The 21,966-nt window shown below is 36.5% G+C and overlaps 1 protein-coding gene across 1 annotated transcript in view; it reads left to right on the top strand.

The window, feature by feature from the left end:
• The window catches only part of COL19A1 (collagen type XIX alpha 1 chain), a 325,830-nt gene that overhangs the window by 64,235 nt on the left and 239,629 nt on the right, over positions 1–21,966 (top strand). Inside the window, 2 exon segments of the mRNA XM_080665043.1 lie at positions 727–789; positions 7,761–7,814. Coding sequence (XP_080521169.1) covers positions 727–789; positions 7,761–7,814 — 117 coding nt within the window.

Below are 21,966 nucleotides of genomic sequence, written 5' to 3'. Positions count from 1 at the left end.
CTCTTCAACACAAATACAAAGACACTACATAGTATGTGTTTGTTGTGTGGAGACTGCTTATCCAGTATCCCTGACTTATAGCTTGTATTAACTTGTATGGGAAATACTCAGAGAATTTGTCTCGCTTGCACCAGTATGGTCCTGTGGTCGGGAAGTCTAGGCTCATGGACCTACATTCACTTCTTTTGTGGATGTAAATGGCAGTCACAAGGCCTGTGCTAAAAAGTCGGCTAAGTATGGTTTTCCTCTCCACCCATACCTGAGGAAAGGAAAGAGGGAAGGAAAACTTGCTGCAGTGCCTAGAGAGGCTGTTCGTCCCCTAGCACTGTGACTTAATGCATGCCCTGAGACTTAATACATCCTGTTCCTGCTTCACCCCTGGCTGGAGGAGTGGGGATCGGGATTAGGTGTAAGTTTAGAGGAATCTTATATTTCCTGTAAGGACTAATGCTGTATTGAAAGCTCCACAGAAAGGCAAGTACAAGGTGCAAGGGCCCCACAGAGGAGCAGCACGTGTCCAAGTCCATGGAAGGTCGCATGGAAGAGCTAATGAGGGAGAGCCGGGAGCCTCATGAGCGAGGGAAGAAGGACATTCCAGTGGAGGGCCCAGCATCAGCTCAGAGGGAGCAAGGATTTATCTTACTATTGTTGGCATATGTATAAACCACTTATCTTTAGCTCAATGTGACAGATTGTTTGATAACACAGAAATTCATTTTTGCTCAGGGAGAAGCAGGATTACCCGGAGTACCAGGCTCACCAGGTCAGAAAGGGGATAAAGGAGAACCGGTAAGACACCACCCAGTACTGTTGGGGTGAAAGTGGATTTGTTCTAAAGTGACTTAAAAATATAATTTTCTCATTTTTCTATGTCCCATTTGTATTTGGATTCAAACCCAAATCTTTGTACCTATAAACAGTAAACAAAATTGTGATGCAAGAAAGTTTAGTTTTTAGTTGTGCCCTAGCCTTCTTTAACATTCTCTTTTTTCAAATACTTAAATTCTTGCTTCTCTAGTCTGCTGATGGGTCCCTGCTGAACTTTCTTAACTTAATAAATGTATTCCCTTCACCCATTCTCTCACCTCTCACTACCTCCCCCCACATCTGGCAACTGCCAATCACTTCTCTGTAAGAGAGCTCATACAGTATTTGTCTTCTTTTGTATGACTCATTACATACATACACAAACTCACACAAGCTACAGTTTCATTATCCATTTATCCATCAATGGACACTTAGGTTGTTTTTCTATCGTGGCTATGGTAAATAATGCTGTAACTAACATGGGGGGAAGTGCACATACGTTTTTGAGGTAGTGTTTTTGTTTTCTTTGGATAGATACCCAGAAGTGGAATTGCTGCATAAAAAAGTAGTTCTTTTTTTAAATTTTATGAGGAACTTCCGTACTGTTTTCCATAGTTGCTACACCAATTTACATTTCTTCACGCCCTCACCAACACTTGTTATTGCCTGTCTTTTTTATAATAGTCTAACAGCTGTGAGTTAATATGTCATTGTGGTTGTAATTTGCATTTCTCTGATTATTAATGATGTTGAAAATTCTCCTTATGTACCTGTTGGTCATCTGTAGGTCTTCTTTGTCCATTCAGATCTTCTGCCCATTTTTAATTTATTGTTTGTTTTTTTGCTATTAAATTTCATGCATTCTTTAAAGGTTTTAGATATTAGCCCCTTATCAGATATATAATTTACAAATATTTTCTTCCATTCAGTAGGTTGCCCTTTCATTTTGTTGATGGTTTCCACTGCTGTGCAGAAACTTTTTAGTTTAATGAAGTCTCACTTGTTTATTTTTGCTTTTGTTATCACATTAAAAAAAAACCATCTTCAAGACCTGTGTCAAGCAGCTTATTGACTATGTTTTCTTCTATGAATTTTATGGTTGTAGGTTCAAATCTTTAACCCATTTGAGTTAATTTTTGTATATGGTATAAGATAGTGGTCAAGTTTTGTGTGCAGGTGGGTGTCCAGTTTTCCCAGTACTATTTATTAGAAAAACTGTCCTTTCCACTTTGTATATGTTTGGCTCTTTTATCGTACATTAATTGACTATATATGAGTAGGTTTGTAACTGGGCTTTCTATTCTGTTCCTTTGATCAATGGGTTTTTATGCCAATACCATACTGTTTTAATTACTATAGCTTTATGGTATAGTTATGGTATAGTTTGAAATCAGGAATTGTGATACCTCCAGCTTGGCTCTTCTTTGAAGATTGCTTTGATTATTCATGGTTTTCTGTAGACCATACAAATTTTAGAATTATTTGTTTTATTTCTTTAAGAAATGCATTGGGATTTTGATAGGGATTGCATTGAACCTGTAGATTACTTTGGTTAGCATGGACATTTTAACAATATTGGTTATTCCAGTCCATGAGCATGGAATGTCTTTCCAGTTATTGTATCTTCTTCAATTTATTTCATTAATGTCTTTTAGTTTTCAATATGTAGATCTTTCACTTCTTTGGTGAAACTTATTCCTAGGTATTTTTTTCTTTTTGTGCAGTTGTAAATGGGATTGTTTTCTTTATTTCTCTTTCTGGTAGTTTATTATTAGTGTATAGAAAAACAATAGATTTTTGTGTATTGATTTTGTATCCTGCAACTTTCCTGAATTTGTTTATTAATTTCAACAGTTTTTTTTTTAATGAGGTCTATTGGGCTTTCTGTATATAATATCCTCTTATCTGCAAATAGTGACATCTTTACTTCTTTCAATTTGGATGCCTTTTATTTCTTTTTCTTGCCTAATTGCTCTTGTTAGGACTTTCAATACTATGTTGAAAGTGGTGAGAGTGAACATTCTTGTCTAATTCTTGCTCTTAGAGGAAAGGCTTTCAGCTTTTCACTATTGAGTTTGATGTTAGCTGTGGGCTTGTCATATGTGGCTTTTATTATGTTGAGGTATTTTCCATCTATACTTTGTTGAGAGGTGTTGTGGTTTTGTTTTTTGTTTTTTTAATCATAAATGAATGTTGAATTTTGTCAAATGCTTTTTTGGAATCTATTGAGATGATCAGGTGGTTTTTACGCTTTTTTGTGTTCATGTGAAATATCACATTGACTGATTTGTGGGTGTTGAACCATCGTTGCATCTGTGCAATAAATCCCACTCGATCATGGTCTGTGATCCTTTTAATGTATTGTTGAATTTGGTTTGCTAATATTTTTTGAAGATTTTTGCATCTTTGTTCATCAGGAATATTGGCCTATAATTTTCTTTTCTTGTGGTCTTCTTGTCTGGTTTTGGTGTCAGAGTAATGTTGGCCTCATAAAGTGAATTTGGAAAACTTTTTTCCTTTTCTGTTTTTTTGGCAGAGTTTGAGAAGGATTGGTATTAATTCTTCTATGAATGTTTGGTAGAATTCACCAGTGAAGCCCTCTGGTCCTATGCTTTTGTTTGTTGGGAGACTGTCAATTACTGATTTAATCACCTTGCTAGTAATCAGTCTGTTCAGATTTTCTATTTTATCATAATCCAGTCTTGGTAGGTTGTATATTTATAGGCCTGTAGCTGAAATACAACTGAGGCCTAGATGTTATCTCTAATAGCTTAATGCTTAAGGGAGTGGTCATGCACAGGCTTGTATAGGAGGCTATGAGACTATCCTCTGGCCACCTTGTTCCTCCTCTAGGGGTTCTACCAAATGACTGGTGACATTCCGGGGAGGAAAGGTCAGCGAAGAGTCCAAACAGCATGACCAGCGATATGTAAGGTCAGGGTGCCTAAACCTCATGACCAGCATGACCATCAATTTGCTAGGGGAGGAAAGGTCACTCTGGAGGCAAGATCCTAGCTCATTTTGCCCATTGCTAGGCACTGGGGGCTTTCCATTCTGGTGACCTTCTGTACTTGGCCTATTGTTCCTTCTATGTGCATGCCATCTAACTGCCTAGTATATCAAATTCACTCATCAATAACTATTTATTGTTCCAATTATTATAATCAAAAGTGTGCTAAGTTCTGGAGCTATAGCAGTATTGAGAAAGCACAGAACTTAATCTCACTGAGTTTATACTCTAGGGATGATTCATTCAAGAAGCATTCCCTCCACTGTAGGAATGGGAAAAAAAAACTAGGAAGAAAGAAACCATTAAAAATGATATTTATTAGCAAATTTATTGCATGCCAAATCTATAAAATATACCAAAATGAATCTCAGAATTACAGTGCATTACATGGCTTCCCATTTGTGATATATCTTTAAAATATTAACATTCATTTTTACTTCCAGGCTATACAAAACTTGTAATATCAAGAAAGGCAAGGCAGAATAGCTGGGATAAAATAAATTGATAATAATCTACAAAAGAAATAATTAATCAGTATACTTCCTTTATTTTTTAATACAAACACTAGCATTTGATTAAACCAGTATAGCCCTTTCTGTGTAAATATGACTTCAGATGACCATGGCCATTCATGTGTTCAGCTTTCCTGGCATTTGTAATAAACTTGGATATATTGTTTCATTTGACGATAAGTCCATTCCTGTTTTTATTATACTGTGTGATTCTGCACTTTAATGTGCAGTAAATAAAGATGGCATTTCTCTGTGTTTAAGTCTGGTATATAATTTTAGATATTAGAGCAGGTGCACAAAATAATGCCTAAATAGCTTGAAATCAAAAGTCGTTTTTCTCTAAGGCATATTGAATAGTTAATTTTGTGACATGACCAGAAGTACAGTGTTACTAAGGGGACCAGGTGCTGTTCTCAAGGTTTTCCTTGTCTAGAAGGCCAAGAAAGGAAATTTAGGGGAGCTAGGACAGTATAGCAGGAGGAGTCTCACATTGGAGCCCAAACCATTTGGGATTGAAGCCTATGTACCTCTTACTTGCTTTGAAAATGATCCTTAATAACACCTTGTCAATTATTTATTTTATACAATAAAATATATAAAAAGCTTGTAGTGCCAGAAACTGGCACATAATGGATATTCAACAAATATGTTTTCTCTGCTTTCCTATCTACAGTGTAATTGTTCACATGTTGAAGGACAGGTGGAGATGATCCCTTTAGATTGAATGTAGTTTGTTATGTGACTTGACATAACAAGTTATGTATTACTTATTATAAATTTTGAGAAACTTTACTGTGATCTGGGGCAGTTTTGTAAGAGCAAATTTTACTTTTATTTATGCCCATGTACTATGAGTTTGACAGCTATTTTACATAATCATGTAAGTCCTGTCCCACCTGAGTCAGAACCCACCCATGGCTTTCTATCTCCATCAGATAAACACTAAAGCTCTAACCATGGCTACAAGGCTTCACATAATTTGTAGTACTCATCCTACCCCACCCCTCACATCCTGTATCATCTCCTACCCTCTCCTCTGTTCACTCCTGCTCTCAGGTCTTTGTACCAGTTTACATACACCTGGAATGTGCTGCTAGATATCCTTTTGGTGCTCTTCACATCATGCAGGCTCTTGCTCAGGAATCAGTTTAAAATCCTAATCTGACATTTCTATATAAAAATCAGTTTAAAATCATATTCTGACATCTATATGTGAAAATCACCCTTCTTTCCACCTCTATCTTCTTTCTTAGCACTTTTATTGCCACCTGACATGTTATTATTATGCATCTATTTATTCCCCCCACTAGCATATGAGTTCTGTGAGCACCATACATAGAACAGCACATAATAAAAGCTAAAAATACATTGAATGAATGAATGAGCACTATGGTCTAAATCAACTCAGCTATTTCTAGAATCTATAAATTCAATGCTCCAATTGCTCAGGGATCCTGCCAGGCAGCACAAAGAGTCAATTTGCAAAGAAAGAGCTAGATAAATCATAAAGGATTATTACATTATTCAATATTGTCCCACTACACCTTTTTCCTTTAAAAATACAAAAATTATTTTCACATAGTGACCTAATTTTAGGTTGATACTGCCAATTGGTTAATGAAAAATCAGAAATATATGGGGGAAAGCCACATGCTTTGGCATGATTTAATGTTTATCTTTATTTGCCTATATTCTCATCCATGCTGTGATGCTTCATTAATCAGATTTACTGCTTTTTAAATGTTTGATAAAGATGATGACCCTCTTTCATGGAGTAAGATGGTTTGAAATTCAAACACTGCTTATGTTTGAACACCTAGATATCATCAGTATTCTATGTCAAGGCACCTAATCAACCCATTCTAACTATGCCTTCTGTTCAAGACTAAACTCTGGGTGACATTATTTCAAATAATGAATTCTTTTCAGACTAAATTATTATAATTTTCTGAATCTTCTCATTCCCCTTTCTTAGCAAGTATAGTTGGCAACCTAATTACTTAGCAACCACTTTCCTTTCTCAGTTCTTTAAGACCCTTGCTAATGCCCTCACGCACTTCAGAGAAAACTCTGAAATTTTCTGAGTTTTATAAAATAGCAGCTCAATTTCAATGTTCCTGAACCTAAGAGTGGGTGTGATCTGAGCTCTATTTTGGGAATAATTTTCTAGTTCATTTTTGTATTATCTTTCACAATTCCAGTTAATTACCCAAAGTGTAGGCTTTATGAAATGATTGCTTTGCTAATATACTTTTAGAGATAGTAAAAAATAATTTAAAATTTATTAAGTTTACTTACTTGACCCTATAGTAAAAAACTTTCTACTACTCTACCCTCTAATTTCACTACCTAGAAGTTTCCATTCTGAATAGTCTAATTTGTTAACCCAGAGATTGCTAGTGATCCTTGTATTTCCTTTCCAATCTGACACTACTCATATGCCTGTTCTGTGCCATACCACACCAATAAAAATAGTTGAATGAAAATATATTCAGAATTTTTAAAGAATATCTTACCTTAATAATAACTTTACAGAAGTAGAATTTAATGTTATGCTTTTCAAGTTTTTGTCCAATAAAGAATAGTTCTCTATTCTTCCGAATCCAATATTGAATATATCAGATTAGTAGACAGGTTCTTTTTGTATCAATTTCACCCAATCTGATATAATCTCATCTAATATATAGGAACTTGAAGTTGACAGTTACTTGTGTGCCTTAAATCTGAAATTAACATGCAGTATTATTGTTATAATGGCATTTTATACTCAAAAATTCTCATATACTTCTTAATCTCTACCAAGCATTAGTTGTAGTTAAGACAGACTCATTCAACAAGTTTATAGTGTTTTCCACTGTTTCAAGGAAAATTTAATAGACCGAATTTGTGATAGAGCCATCAAGGCAGACATAGGCAGCCCGCAGCTTCATTGAAACAGATTTTTCCCAGTTTAGGTGGAAGAGCAGGGAAGCTGAGAATTGGATTGACCCGGCTTTGGGGTTTTTCCTGAAGGATGTAATGGAAGGTCAGGAGCACTAAATGAAACAGACATGAGTACCTCAGAGTCTGAAATTTCATGACTTACTTGAATTGGAAACATCAGGTATTAGTTGAGGGAACAGCAATAGAATCATTTCTTACCTTTGATAAATAGAAAAGAAATGACAAAACTAAATTACATATGTCTGTGTGGAGAATGCTTAATTTTAGTTTCAATTAGCACTTTGATATTTATTCATTATTAATAGTTTGAATATTAATTATAAACTACATAGTTTAATAACTTGTGGACAATATGAGAAAGGAACTTAGGGCACAGACTTTGGGACAAGCAAAAGCAACTATCTAAGAAGTTGTAGATTCTCTTCAACAAGATTAGCAGTTAATACACCTTTGAAAAAAACCTCCTAATGAGCATTTCTATATTTTAGGGTACAGATGGTATTAAAGGTGAATTTGGTGCTCCTGGAATTCCTGGGGAAAAGGTATGTTGATTTGCTACTCGATTAAACTTTGTGGCTGTTTTATACTGTTGTATCAGATAGGAAGGGTATGTATATAGAACCAGTCTGGAAGTCAGGGCTCCACACACTGTGTCCCTGCAGCGGGGCTGCCACAAACGGCTGTATGATTTTCTAATTGTTTTACTAGAACCCAACCACATTCATTTGTTTGCATATTATAAAAAGTCTGCTTTTATGCTACACAGCAACATTAGGTAATTGTTGCAGAGATTGTATGGCCCACAATGTCTAAAATATTTACTGTCAGGACCTTTGCAGAAAAAGTTGTGGACCCCTGCTCTAGAGCATTGGCCATTATTCGGAGAGCACCAAGCCTTCTTGTGTCTCATTATCTAGAAGGCCATGGCCCTGGTGGTTATTAACCTAAAACTGTCACAGTAGTAACTGAAGTTAAAGTGGTAGAAGGTTCAGAAACTACCATTCAGATTTTGTAATAGTTTGATAAATACTGTTCTTTTTTGTTAAATTTATTGGGGTGACATTCGTTTATATAGGTTCATAATAAGATCATATAGGTTTCAAGTGCACATTTCTATGATACCTGATCTGTATATTGCATTATGTGCCCCCCACCCAAAATCAAATCATCTTCCATCATCATATATTTATCCCCATTTATTACCCTCCACGGCCCCTCCCTCTGATAACCGCCATAGTGTTGTCTGTGTCTATGAGTTTCAGTTTTATATCCCACATCTAGATGTTTTTTGAGTCCTTCTTCAGTGTGTCTCTGATATCTGACTGCTTTATTGATACTGCTTCTTTTCTTTTAGAAATTAGCCTGATATGCAAATATTTTACTCCTGTAGTAGTGTAACTGTTAGACTCCGTGAAATCCAACGAATTGTGTTGAACAACGATGCATACCTTGATACAAGTTAATATTTATTTGTGCTTCTAGCCTCTTGCTTAAGCTTGTTAGTGACATTACTCTTCATCATTAATAAAAGTTCCTTCAAATACATGTTTAAAAAGGACTAATTCCTTCAAAATGCCTTTTCTCCTAGAGAATACTACTCAGTACTTCCCTTAACTCCTAAAAAGATTGCCCCAATCCAAATTTGTTTTATACACTCATTCCACCAGTCTCTTTCTAAAATATATCATAGAAATCTGATTTTTTAGATTTCAGATCATTGGGTTTTTTCAAATCATTTGAATACATGTGGGAACTCTTTTTTTTTTACAAAGCCAAATACAGAATCACTGGAGTACTTAAACTATAAAATATATTATTGAACTTCTTTACTTCTTTTTGTAAAGTAAGCTTTATATAAGTTTACACAGTGAGTTATGGGAAAGCAGAGTAAAATTCCCCTAGAATACTTTTGAACAAACTTACTAAGGTTAGTATAAAATACCATTAATTTCAGTGCTCCAAAATGACTTCTCCTGGATCCTACTTGGGAAAACCAGGTATAAACTGCTATTGATTGGCTGAGATGAGGCTTTCAACTCCTGAGAGGTACTATAAGCAGACTGGATTCAGTATGAGAACTAGATTAAGTAATCAACAGGTTCAATCAGTAAAAGTTGATCAACTCAATCTCAATCAAAGGGCATCCAGGAGAGTAAGACAGTAACAGGCTAGAAAGTTAAGTATGTAAGCTAAGAAATTCTCTGTTAAAAAACATAGTTTTTGCCCTGGCTGTTGGTATTCAGTAGTTAGAGCATCAACCCGTCGAACTGGAGGGTTGCAGGTCCCATCCCTGCCCTTGTTGGGGTGAATGTGGGAGGCAACACATTAATATGTTTCTCTCACATCAGTGTTTCTCTCTTTCTCTCTCTCTCTCTCTCTCTCTCTCACACACACACACACACACACACACACACACACACACCCCCTCCCTCCCTTACACTCTCTCTAAAAATCAGTGGAAATAATATCCTCGGGTGAGGATTAACAAAAAATAAAATAAATAGTTTCTTAGGAAAGAGAATATTTGAGGCAGAGGAAAGGAACTGGAGCAAGACATGATGTTGCAGAGACAAACGCTACTCAGGATTCAAGATTTTGTTTCTTTTCCCAGAATTCTAAATTTGTAGTAAGAATTTTGTGTGGTGATTCATCCTACACTCTACTTAACATAAAACTTCAGTGAATATAAAGGAATATACCAGCTGCTGATAAACTGGTTGAACCTAGTGATTATGGGGATAGAAGTGTCAACCCTTGGGGCCCATTTGGTCAAAATGGTCGTAGAGTGAGTCTCACAAAATCAATGAGTTTCAGTGTCTGTGTGAAGACTCTGTCTCCAAGGAACTTAAATGTTAATGTGATAAGAAAAGCTGTATCTATGGTGTTCTAAAATCAACAGAAATTATCCTGCCAAACACTCTCTCATATTTCCTCAAGCAGTTTTCTCCTTTTTTTCCAAAGCAGTTTTATTTGGGTCTATTTTACTTGAGTTGTTCGTAAAGGGCCTCAGAGACCATTAGAGAATTCATGCAGCTTCCCATGGTGCCAAACATGGTATCAGGCTCCACTTGGCCCTGGGATCCTGGTTTAATGCATCTTCATCGACCCTCCTTAGTGGCTAATACCCTCCCAGTATCTGTAGAATCACGGAGTCTTTGACCATATCCTCTCTTAAGATACAGTCCCTGGTGGTGCCATACCTGCTTCTAACTTGTCACTTCACTTAGGTGTTAAAGGAACATAACACTCACAAGTGAAGAAATATCACTTCAGGAATATTTTTGTTTTTACTTCTATAATTCCCAGGTTACCATTTATTTAAAATAACTCTAATGAATATATACAAAATAAAAATAATAAGAAAGTTACTATATTAGATGAGGGTATGGTTAATATGTTATAAACTAGAGGCCCGGTGCATGAAATTCATGCATGGGGGTGGGTGTCCCTCAGCCAAGCCTGCACCCTCTTCAATGTGGGACCCCTCTCACAATGCAGGACTGCTGGCTCCCAACTCCTTGCCTGCCTGCCTTCCTGATTGCCCCTAACTGCTTCTGCCTGCCAGCATGATCACCCCCTAACCACTCCCCTGCCAGCCTGATTGATGCGTAACTGCTCCCCTGCCAGCCTGTTTGCCCCTAACTGCCCTCCCCTGCAGGCTTGATTGCCCCCAACTGCCCTCCTTTGAAGGCCTGGTCCCTCCCAACTGCCATTCCCTGCTGGCCATCTTGTGGCAGCCATCTTTGACCACATGGGGGAAGCCATCTTGTGTGTTGGAGTGATGGTCAATCTGCATATTACTCTTTTATTAGATAGGATAGAGGCCTGGTGCACAGGTGGGGGCCAGCTGGTTTGCCCTGAAGGGTATCCTGAATCAGGTTGGGGGTTCCCTTGGGGTATAGGGTGGCCTGGGCGAGGGACCTGTGGTAGTTTGCAAGCCAGCCACACCCCCCGGCGACCTAAGCAGAGGCCCTGGTATCTGGGATTTATTTATCTTCTATAATTGAAACTTTGTAGCCTTTAGTGGAGGCCTGGGCCGGCCAGTGCAGGAAGCTTGGCTTCCTCCATTGCCAGGGAAACCCAAGCCTCCTGCTCTCCATGGCTGCAGCCATCTAGGTTGGGTTAATTTGCATACTAGCTCCTGATTGGCTGGTGGGCGTGGCTTGTGGGTGTGGCAGATGTATGGTCAATTTGCATATTACTCTTTTATTAGATAGAATATTTGACTCCAATAAAGATATATCAAATTTTTCAAAAGTTTTAAAATTTTAAAAAATTTATTTTATTTTATTTAAAAATATCTCTTTATTGTTGAAAGTAGTAAAGATGTCCCCTTTTTCTTTCCCCATTGATTCCCTGCTTCGCCCCCCCACCCCTGCCCCCCGCCCTCTGCCCCAGGCCTTCACTGCACTGTTGTTTGTATCCACGGGTTATGCATATATGCATATAAGTTCTTTGGTTAATCTCTTCTTACCACTCCTCCACTCTGAGATTCATCAGTCTGTTCCATGCTTCTATGTCTCTGGATCTATTTTGTTGATCAGTTTATTTTGTTCATTAGATTCCACATTTGAGAGAGATTATGTGATACTTATCTTTCTCTGACATCTCTCATAGCAATATGTGTGATACATCTTCTAGGGCAAGGGAAACAAAAGAGAAAAAAAAATGGGACTACATCAAAATAAAAAGCTTCTGCACAGCAAATGAAACCATCAACAAAATGATAAGGGAGCCCATTGTATGAGAGAATATATTTGCCAATGATATATCTGATAAGGGGTTAATTTCCAGAATATATAAAGAACTCATATGACTTAACAAAGGAAGACAAACAATCCAATTAAAAAAATGGGCAAAGGACCTAAATAGACTGTTCTCTAAAATTTCAAAAATTTTAAATTAAAGTTGTAAATATGAGCACTTACATTTGGTGTAAAATACTTTCATTGTTTTATGTTGAAACTGATTTGATGGATTCTTCTAAGCAAGTTTCCAAGGAAAATTCATTAGTCCTTTAAGTATTACGTATCCTCAGAGCTGTATCTCCCAAAGCTGGCTTAATGCGTCTCCCAGAGTACTCATACAGCATCCCGAGCGTCACTTTGATTCTGCTTTTCAGCATTTGTGATTCTTGGTGTTCTTTTTCTAATAAATAAAAATGCTTAAGAGTTCTATTAAAATATAAAGTAAAAGCCTTCCTTGGAGCAAGAACATATGCAAAATACCACCGAACATATATACCTCCATGTATACCTCCGGTGTAATATTCTCAAAGTGAAGTTCTTTATTTATTTATTTATTTTAATTTATCCTTACCCGATGATATGTTTTTATTGATTTTTAGAGAGAGAGGAAGGAAGAGAGAGAAGCATCAATGCGAGAGAGAAACATCCATCGGTTGCCTCCTGACGGCTCAAACCCGCAGCCTTTTGGTGTTTGGGATGATGCTCCAACCAACTGAGCAGCCCAGCCAGGGCAAGTCCTTTGTTTTTGAAGGTTTAATATTTAAACTAACAAGCTGATTTGTGATAATGGAGTGAAACATATTCTGAGCAGTGCAGAATAGAATTTGTATATTAGCTGTACTTACTTCCAATGTAATGAAGTAATAAATTAAGTGATCTCTATATGAGTCCCATTATTCTAAAGTAAACCAACACTTTGAAGTGTATTAGGTGATAGCAATAATTTTTTTTTAAAGTAAAGCCCCTGAACTAAATATTAGTTTACTGAGGCAGCATTTTTCTTCTGAGGCCCGGGAGAAAAATAGTTTACTAACCAACACTATACTTATTATGAAATCAATTTATGGAATAGGGAGTCATGGAAACTTTGAGGATGATGAACTGTGGAATTTAATTATGCTGTTTTATATTTATAATACCCATCACCTCATACAAACTTGCACTAGGCATTCTAACCTGATATATAGAACCTTCCTGCTAACACACCACTGAAAAATAAGTGTCCCCTTTACACTGATGCAGCACAGCTAGGAGTGTGCCTTAGAGATTAGGTAAACTGTTCTGGGTTCATGTAAGGAAATCTATTCTCCATAGCAAGTGTCACTAGTGATTAGTCACTGGTGACTTCTGGTAAGCTTGGTTGGACAGAAGCCAATGTCAGTCAAAATCAGTAAATTGGATGGTCCTGTTTCCAAGAGAAGTGAATGACAGTCTATGAGATCACACACATGCACACATACACACACGCAATTCACCTTCTCATGGTAAGCAGTGGCAAAATGAGATGAAGATTTGGACATTGGGATTGAATCCTGCCCAAAGTATGCTTGCAATTATTACCTGAATATTTCAAACGAAAAATTGCTTCATTCGCCATTTTGCTTATGTATATCATGTATCAGATATGTTTTTTGAGAAGTGGGCATACTTTTTAAAAATAGGAATAGTTATTTCTCAGTAATTGTTATCCTAATGATGTGATGTTAAAAATTCAATATAGCCCTGACCCGTTTGGCTCAGTGGATAGAGCATAGGCCTGAGGACTGACGGGTCTCAGGTTTGATTCCAGACAAGGTCATGTACCTTGGTTGCAGGCACATCCCCAGAAAGGGGTGTGTAGGAGGCAGCTGATCGATGTTTCTCTCTCATCGATGTTTCTAACTCTCTATCCATCTCCCTTCCTCTCTGTAAAAAAAATCAATAAAATATTTTTAAAAATTCAATATAGACCTAATTTATGCTAAAACCAATTTTCTGTCTGCTGAATTACCTAGAGTTTGTCCTAAAATGTTTATTTTAATGCAAAAATAACTTTCTGGAAGACGCTGGGCAATGCTTTGCCACGCTAGCAGTCAGCAGCTGTGCGACGCAGCAGGTTGCCTAGGACCAAACCAGAGAGGGTCGGACCTGCATTGCCACCATGTGCCCACCATCCAAATATCATTGCTGACATGTACACCTAAGGAACTGTTTGACATTGAAACAGGGACTCAGAACTGTTGGACATTGAAATTGGGACTCAAACATTTTTTGTTATTATATGTTTATTTCTAGTCTGTAGAGGCAAGATTTTTTAAAGAAAAGAAATGGGGGAAGAAATAGATACAGAGGCAAAGAAGCATTGAACAGACTGTCAAACTACAGCGGGAAGGCAGAGGAGGTTGGGGGGTGGGCGGGGCTGTAAGAGATCAACCGAAGGACTTGTACGCATGCATATAAGCATAACCAATGGATACAAGACACTGGGGGGGGGGGGGAGGGGGGCAGGTAAAGGCATGTACTGGGGGGAAGGGGAGGCCGGGTACTGGGGGGAAGGGGAGGCCGGGGGGAGGTCAATGGGGGGAAAAAAAGGAGACATATGTACTACTATTTGTAATACTTCAAACAATTAAAAAATTTAAAAAAAAAGAAAAATAACTTACTAAATTAAAATTTCTTCTCATGGAGGAGGTATGCAGTGAATAACAACCATCACCATTATGCCCTTCAAGTATTAAATACCCAGAATTAGACTGCCTGGGTTTGACTCCCAGTTCAAAGCTTCACCCTGTGTAATTTAGGGCATGTCTTTTGGTTTCTTTTAACTTTTCTCTTTTATAAAACGGGAATTATATTGTGCCTACTTCTAGTTTTGTCTTAAAGATTAAATGAAATTATTCATGAAAGTGCCAGTTCAGTGCCTGATATATATATATTTGGTAAACAATATATAATTTAAAAAAAACAGTTTGATGAGTCTAGTATTCTAAACTCTGGCTTACTATGAGACTAAATTAAAACTCATTTAAGGAAATTTTTATTATTTTCTCAAAATATATTTAGTAGAAAAATGTTCAAATAGAAGTCACATATCTTACTTTGACCTCTTAATACATACTAGATGTTAGCAAACCAATAAATATTTTACTTAGCTGAAATGTATATGAGAATAAACTTTCATAAAAATAATAATAGCCATCTCTTTACACAATAATTATTATGTGCTAAACACTGTTAAGAGACTTCTTTACATTATTTCATTCATTCCTCACAATAACTCTATAAGATTTATATCACCACTTTTCCACAGATTAAGAAACTGAGATATAGAAAAAATTAAAACTTCTCCAAAGTTTCATATCTAACCAATAGTGGAGGCAGGATTTGAATCTCTATCCATATGAATTCATAGTTCTTGCTCCTTTGCCATTATTACTTGAGAACAGCTCCTCAAGTATCCAGATTTCTTTGCATGGACAGTTCTGAATGAGGTCTTAAATTTGTTTGCCAGCAGCCTGCAGAGGGAACTGTACAGATTCCTACATTCTGCTCCAAGGAGGGCTGTGTCCTCTTAAATAAATCTGTGGATCCCTTGACCACTTTGTGGAGTACATGCTTTTCTAACCAATTTGCTATACCTCTGAAACTAATACTGAATAATATTGAGCCCTAGCTGGTGTGGCTCAGTGAATAGAGCGTTGGCCTGCAGACCAAAGGGTCCCAGGTTTGATTCTGGTCAAGGGCACGTACAGTAGTTGCAGGCTCTTTCTTGGCCGACTCCTGCAGGAGGTAACCAATTGGTGTGTTTCTTTCATGTCAATGTTTCTCTCTGCCTTTCCCTCTCTTCTACTCTCCCTAAAAAGTCCATGGAAAAATATCCTCAGGTGAGAATTAACAAAAAAAGAAGAATATTGAATATAAACTGTAATTTAAAAAGGGAAAAGAAAAAATGCATTGACTCCTTATATAGTGTACCTAACTATAGGGATTCTGACTTTCCCACCCTCAGAAAATTGTGTTCACCTATTAAAAATTATCATCATGTTTTTCACCTAATAAAAAGATTTTGTCTAGATTTACCTTCCAAAATAAGTATTATGAAGACAATACAGTTTATTTTTGTTTGGCTTCCAAATTCAAAATTATATTTGAAATATGCTTTTAAACTTCCCACATGTACCTGACTCTCTGAAGATCCTTATTTGCCCTGCACACCCCCCTCCAAGCAGGCCAGTCATGGCCACATTCTTCAGATTAATTTTACCTCAGCACCTAAGCTAGAAAATTCTCTATGTTCCCCACCAAATAGGCCATTTATAAGTTGTATATTCATTTGATTAAAAACAAAAGTGTTTAACTTAGTACCATGGCTTTATTAAAAACACACACACACACAAACACACACACACACAACTTCCAGAGGTAAAAAGCCATATACATTAAGGGCACTTAAGAGGTATATCTGAGAACATGAAGAGAGAGTTGCCAAGTGCTTGTCTTAAAAATAGTCAGGCTCACTGTCCTCATTACGAGGTGCATTATATGATGTTGTTTTTTTCACCATAAACTCTGAAGGCCTCGGTCTTTGCAGGTGAGTGAGACTGAATTGGGCAGATCCATTGTTTCCTAACTGTCTTTTTATTTCTTTTCTGTTGGAAAATGAAATGACTGTGATCTTTGAATCTTGATTTTCTCTTAAAAAGACATTTTATGAGAAGACTACAGCTTCTAGAAATAAAGACAGATGCTTTGCAGTTTATGAAAGTGCATACAAGACCCGTGGCTGCTGTGAATTATAATGAACTCTGTGACAGCCCTGGTCCAGATGTAGCATTAAAGCCTCAGAGACTCAGAAACTTAGAGATGTTTATTGGAAAAAAAAAACTAGAGAATTTTAAAAACTCATTTGGCTGTCTCTCTCTATTATCTCATTTCACCCGATTTCCCATTGAAATTCAGAAATACAATTAATTTCATTGTCCTTTCCAAGATAAAAAAGTAAGTTGAAGTACTTATTTATATGTGACAACCTAACTTTATTGTAACATTGAGCTATTTCCTTCCTATGAGATTGTCAAGGTTGAAAAACAAGTATGAGCTCCATGTTAGAGAAAATGCCAGTTAAATAGAGAATCATCTGTGTATTTCTGTCTTTTAGAAAATTCTGAAATGCATGAATGAAGGTATAGTCAATTCTGGACAAAATATTTAACTTTTTTATTGTACCAATAATCATAGGAAAAATGACCACAAGGAAAACAGTTTTGTTAAGGGACTTGTTAGCTTTACCTACTACAGTCACAAAATGATAGCTTGGATTACCAGTGAAAAATTACTGCCTTTACATGGAGTAGGTCTCATTTAATTGTCTTATCTGTGGGTAGTATATTGATACAATAGAGCACTAAAATAAGCAGAAACATGAGAAGGACAGAGGTAATAGAAGGACAGGAAAAAGAAAAAGAAACTTGCTCACTCTGCAGTTGATTTCATTTCTTAATGGTTTCTTATTCCTTTCTAATGCCTTGCACTCGCACCCCAAGTGGAGCAGTTGGCAGAGAGCACAACAGATGGATGACAAGCTCAACACATGCAGTGGATCTGGCACCCAGGCACTTGACTTCTATTTGCTAAACAGCCAGATTTCAAGAACCTAGGCTGCTAATGCTCCTATTTGGTTTAATGCACTATGAGAATTGAGCACATAAATAGTAAAATATTTCCATAAAAAGATATCACACACTCTGTTTCTCTGCATAGATTAGCAGCTAATTGTTTTATTCTTGGTGTCGATTGCTGAACTACAGTGAATTTAAAGGTAACTGGTATTTTACAGACATAGAAAATTTCAGATATTAGAGTTTTCTTAAAACAGCCTTTGCCAGCCAAGTCAGGGACAACTAGGCCAGTGTAAGGTACTGAATGGAATTGTAGGTAGAAAATTTGAGAGGGTGATCACAGACAATTCACTGTGTCTTCACAGATGACTAAATTCAAAGCTCAAGACAAATTGCATCTTTTACATGAAGTCTCCCTGGTCACCAGGCAGATTTAACAACCCTTTCACTTAGCTCACATAGTACGTCATTTACATTATCAATAGAGTTTGTGTCATTGTTCCCAGGATGAACTCCCAAAGAACAAGGACTTGGTATCTCTCTCACCCCTGGAACCCCAACACCTGGCCCAACATATAGCACCTGATTGATTCTGGACAAATATTTGTTATGTTGTTCAGAAATAGAGGATGATTGTTAGAAAACCCTCCTGGGAGGGTATTGGGAAAAGCCCAGATGGCAGCGATGCCTCTGTGCAAGACTTCTGTATTTTCTACAAAAGCATACTTTGAGGAAATAGGAGGGCAGGAGACTCTCTTACCTACCTAGCAAAGCTTATAGAATAAAATAGAATAGAAGTGTGTATAGCTCCGGAACTTGCTTCCCATTTTCTCTTGGAGGAACTATGCTCTCTTCTCTCTCAAGCATAAATGTTCAAGTTATCTTGCTCTTTCCTTTTTCCCAAACTTGGTTTGAAAATCTCCTGTCTCTGACAACAGTGCTAAGGAATGTTATTTCTCCATATCTTAACAACCATTTACTTCAGGGCTAAAGATAATTAACCAATGACTTTAGTGCATTTAAGCTCCCGTAGAAGTAATTGATATGAAGTAGAGAAGTAGAACTATAAATTACTCATCACGAGGAATACTTTGGACAGGAAATAGTTGCCGTTACCGGTATCTCACTTTCCTCAATTAAGAGCATACCAGTGACACTGTCCTTCTCTTTATATCTTAAATCATCTTTCACTTGTTACAATACTTAGTTCAGATGTCAATTTCTATACTTCGGTTTCCCTAGTACCTTTGTGAAGTTTCAACTTTACTTAAAAACTGTCTCACAACAAAGTGAAGAGCCCAAACACTTGTTCTTGACAGATTCACTTTAAGAAAATCACCACAATTACGCACAAGCCCAGGTATTGTAATGGGCTCTACAGCATTGGCCAAGGCTCAATTCCCTGACTTGAAATGTTTACCTCTCTAAACCACTTCACTTTTTTAAAATTGAAATAAGTTAGTATAATTTGTATTCAATTGATTTGATAAAAGTTTGTAAAACATTTGTCTTTAAAAGGAAAACTTAATGGTTGTAGTTGACTATAAGTTTCATATTACATATGCAAGTTAGCATTAAAAAAGAAAGTTGTATGAATAGAGACAGTATAGTACCCAGAACAAGGTGTGTGTGTGTGTGTGTGTGTGTGTGTGTGTAACAGTCCTGCTCTGTATGCTCTCTATTATGAGTATGAGGGACCATTTCTGGAATGATACACTGAATTCTGAGTGCCACATTTAATTTTTTATATGTTTTTATTGATTTTTTTTAGAGAGGAAGGGAGAGAGAAACATAATTGATTGGCTGCCTCCTGCACACCTGCTACTAGGGATTGAATTTATAACCCGGGCGTGTGCCCTGACCAGGAATTGAACCCATGACTTCTTGGTTGCTGGGTCAGTCAGTGCTCACCACTGAGCCACACCTTCTGGGCCTGAGTGCCACATTTTAAAAGACATATTGGCTAACCAGTGTTTACCAAAAGAATAGTGACCATAATATTAAGGGAATCCAAACTATCATTTGATCAATGACTGGTTTACTAAGCAGAAGGCTTGACAGGGAACAAAGGGATGTTATGTACAAGACTCATAAGATGTTTCTTTCTGTGTGAAATAAGACTAATGGGCAGAAATCTGGGAAAGTTAATTTGGGTTCAGAAAACATTGTTTCAGTATCCTCACCTAGAATTCTTTTGTTTGTTCTTGGCAATGCAATTTAAACAGTAAAAGTGCCTGACTTTAATCAACTTTCAGTAGATTCAGTATCTCAACAGATTCTTTGGTGAAAGTGGTTAATATAAATGTATGAATTTGTACTTGTTCCTATAATTAACAACACCCATCCAGCTTGTTTTCTAGTTATGTGCATCTGCATATACTTGTGTACACACACATGCATACACACTTAGGTCAGTAAATTTTGAAATAGTAGATGTTGAATTCAACTGCTACTTACTAACTTTCCATGTTCACTTTACTATGATTAAGACAGGCATTGACTATACATTCTTTGGTGGGCTGGTGTCCCCTTCTTTGAAATGACCCATAAGAATAAGTAATAATAGAGTCTCATTCATTTTATGAGTAAGAATGTTTTAAATTTTTTTTATTCTGAGCATTAATGTGATAATACATCTCCATGTGTTAGCTGCATTAAAGGTCCAACATATATAAATAATTTTAAAAGTTTGAAGTTTAAAACCTCATGCAGTATATGTATTTTTTAACTTGAAAATATATTTCTTGGAATGAAGTACCAGAAAATAGAAGAAAAAATACTCCTTGAAATAAGGACTCAGATTGATGAGATATTTGGGTGAAAAAAAGGGAGGTATATATTCTATTTCCTGAAATATTTGAGTTCCAACAATTTAAGAACCATATAAAAATTCAGTTTCCTAAGATTACATCCTGAATAAAGTAGAACTATAGTTAGAAATGTAGAGGTCAAGTTAATACACAAAATCAAAATCAGATTTATTTTTAGCCACTTTTTTTATTGTTTTTTTATGCCAGAATTTTGGCATGCTACTTCAGGTGTTTCTTCCAGCTACTGCACTCAACATTCAATTTAAGTAAATTTTCTCTAAATAAATATGAATTAGTGGGAAAATATTGATATATTTCTAAGTATACACTAAATCCATACAGAAGATTATGTTCCCAAAAAACAAGCTTTAAATGAAATAATAGGTTAAATTAATTTTTAAATATGGAAACAGTATTATAATAGGATCTCAGACTTTTTAATCTAAGGCTGAATGCCTAACTATTTAAAGGGAAAAAATAAAACATAGTACATGTTTTAGTATATAACTTTTTATTTTCTGGGCTTAGATTAAGTTATTAGCAAATTTTTGTTTACTTGCTTAATCTATCTTTTTTGCTTGGTCTCATTGGTACTAGGTTTGCAAACCATAGCCCTGGGGAGTGTGATTCCCTATTAAGTGCCCTTTAGACAACATGCATTTCCTGCATAATAAGAAAAGACATTAATTCCAATGTTATGTGAGTCAGGAAAACTAATAATTTATCTTTTATGGCTAGCTGTGATTGCTTCAGGGACATGGCAGTGATGAAAAGGAAGTAAAAATGAAATACTTCAATCAGTTTTTCAGAAAGCCATCAGCTGGCCCTAAATTATACCTAATTTTTTCCAAAATTTTTCTCAAAGAAGCTACTTTCTTCTTCTTTTTTTTCTTCTTTTCTTCTTTTTTGCATTCAACACTTCCCTGGTATTAATTTCAGGTGAACAGCACCCAAAGAGGTTACTTCGAATTCTGGAAAGGGTGCTCTTGATTGTTCCATGAAGCTGAAGACATGCTATGTGTTACAGTAATAACATGGCACAATGCTATCAGTAGCAGTGTTAGAATTTGCCCCACTTTATATTGCTCAGACTCATTCATTTGCCCATCTGTAGCTTGACTTTGTAACAAGAAAGGTACACTGCCCTTTGATGGAAAACCCATAACAGAAAACAGATGCCTCAGTAACAACTTTTGAAACTTATGGTAGCTCTGGTAAACATTGATTGTCATTTTATTTCAATAATGGGCTAAACATTGATTGGAAGCTAAAGGAAAAGCTTCGTATTTCTTTCTTGCTCTGAGACTGGGAGGAAGGAGGGAAAACTAGAGTTCAGGAAAAACAGCTAATGTCTGCCCATCCAGTAATTATCGGCAGGCATTTATCGGATAGATGGAATTAAATTTGGCCCCAAATTGCATTGGGTACCGGTGCTTTGAAATTGCACTTCAAAGTGAGCATGAAGAGGGGCTCATTCTGTTGACATAAATTAGGTTTCAAATAAAGTCCAGGCAGAAACATTGTTGTCCATTAATCTGT

This window comes from Plecotus auritus (genome assembly GCF_963455305.1).
Source record: "Plecotus auritus genome assembly, chromosome: 4".
NCBI lineage: Eukaryota > Metazoa > Chordata > Mammalia > Chiroptera > Vespertilionidae > Plecotus > Plecotus auritus.
Note: the sequence above shows the minus strand (reverse complement) of the source record. Positions and strands in the feature narration are given on the sequence as shown.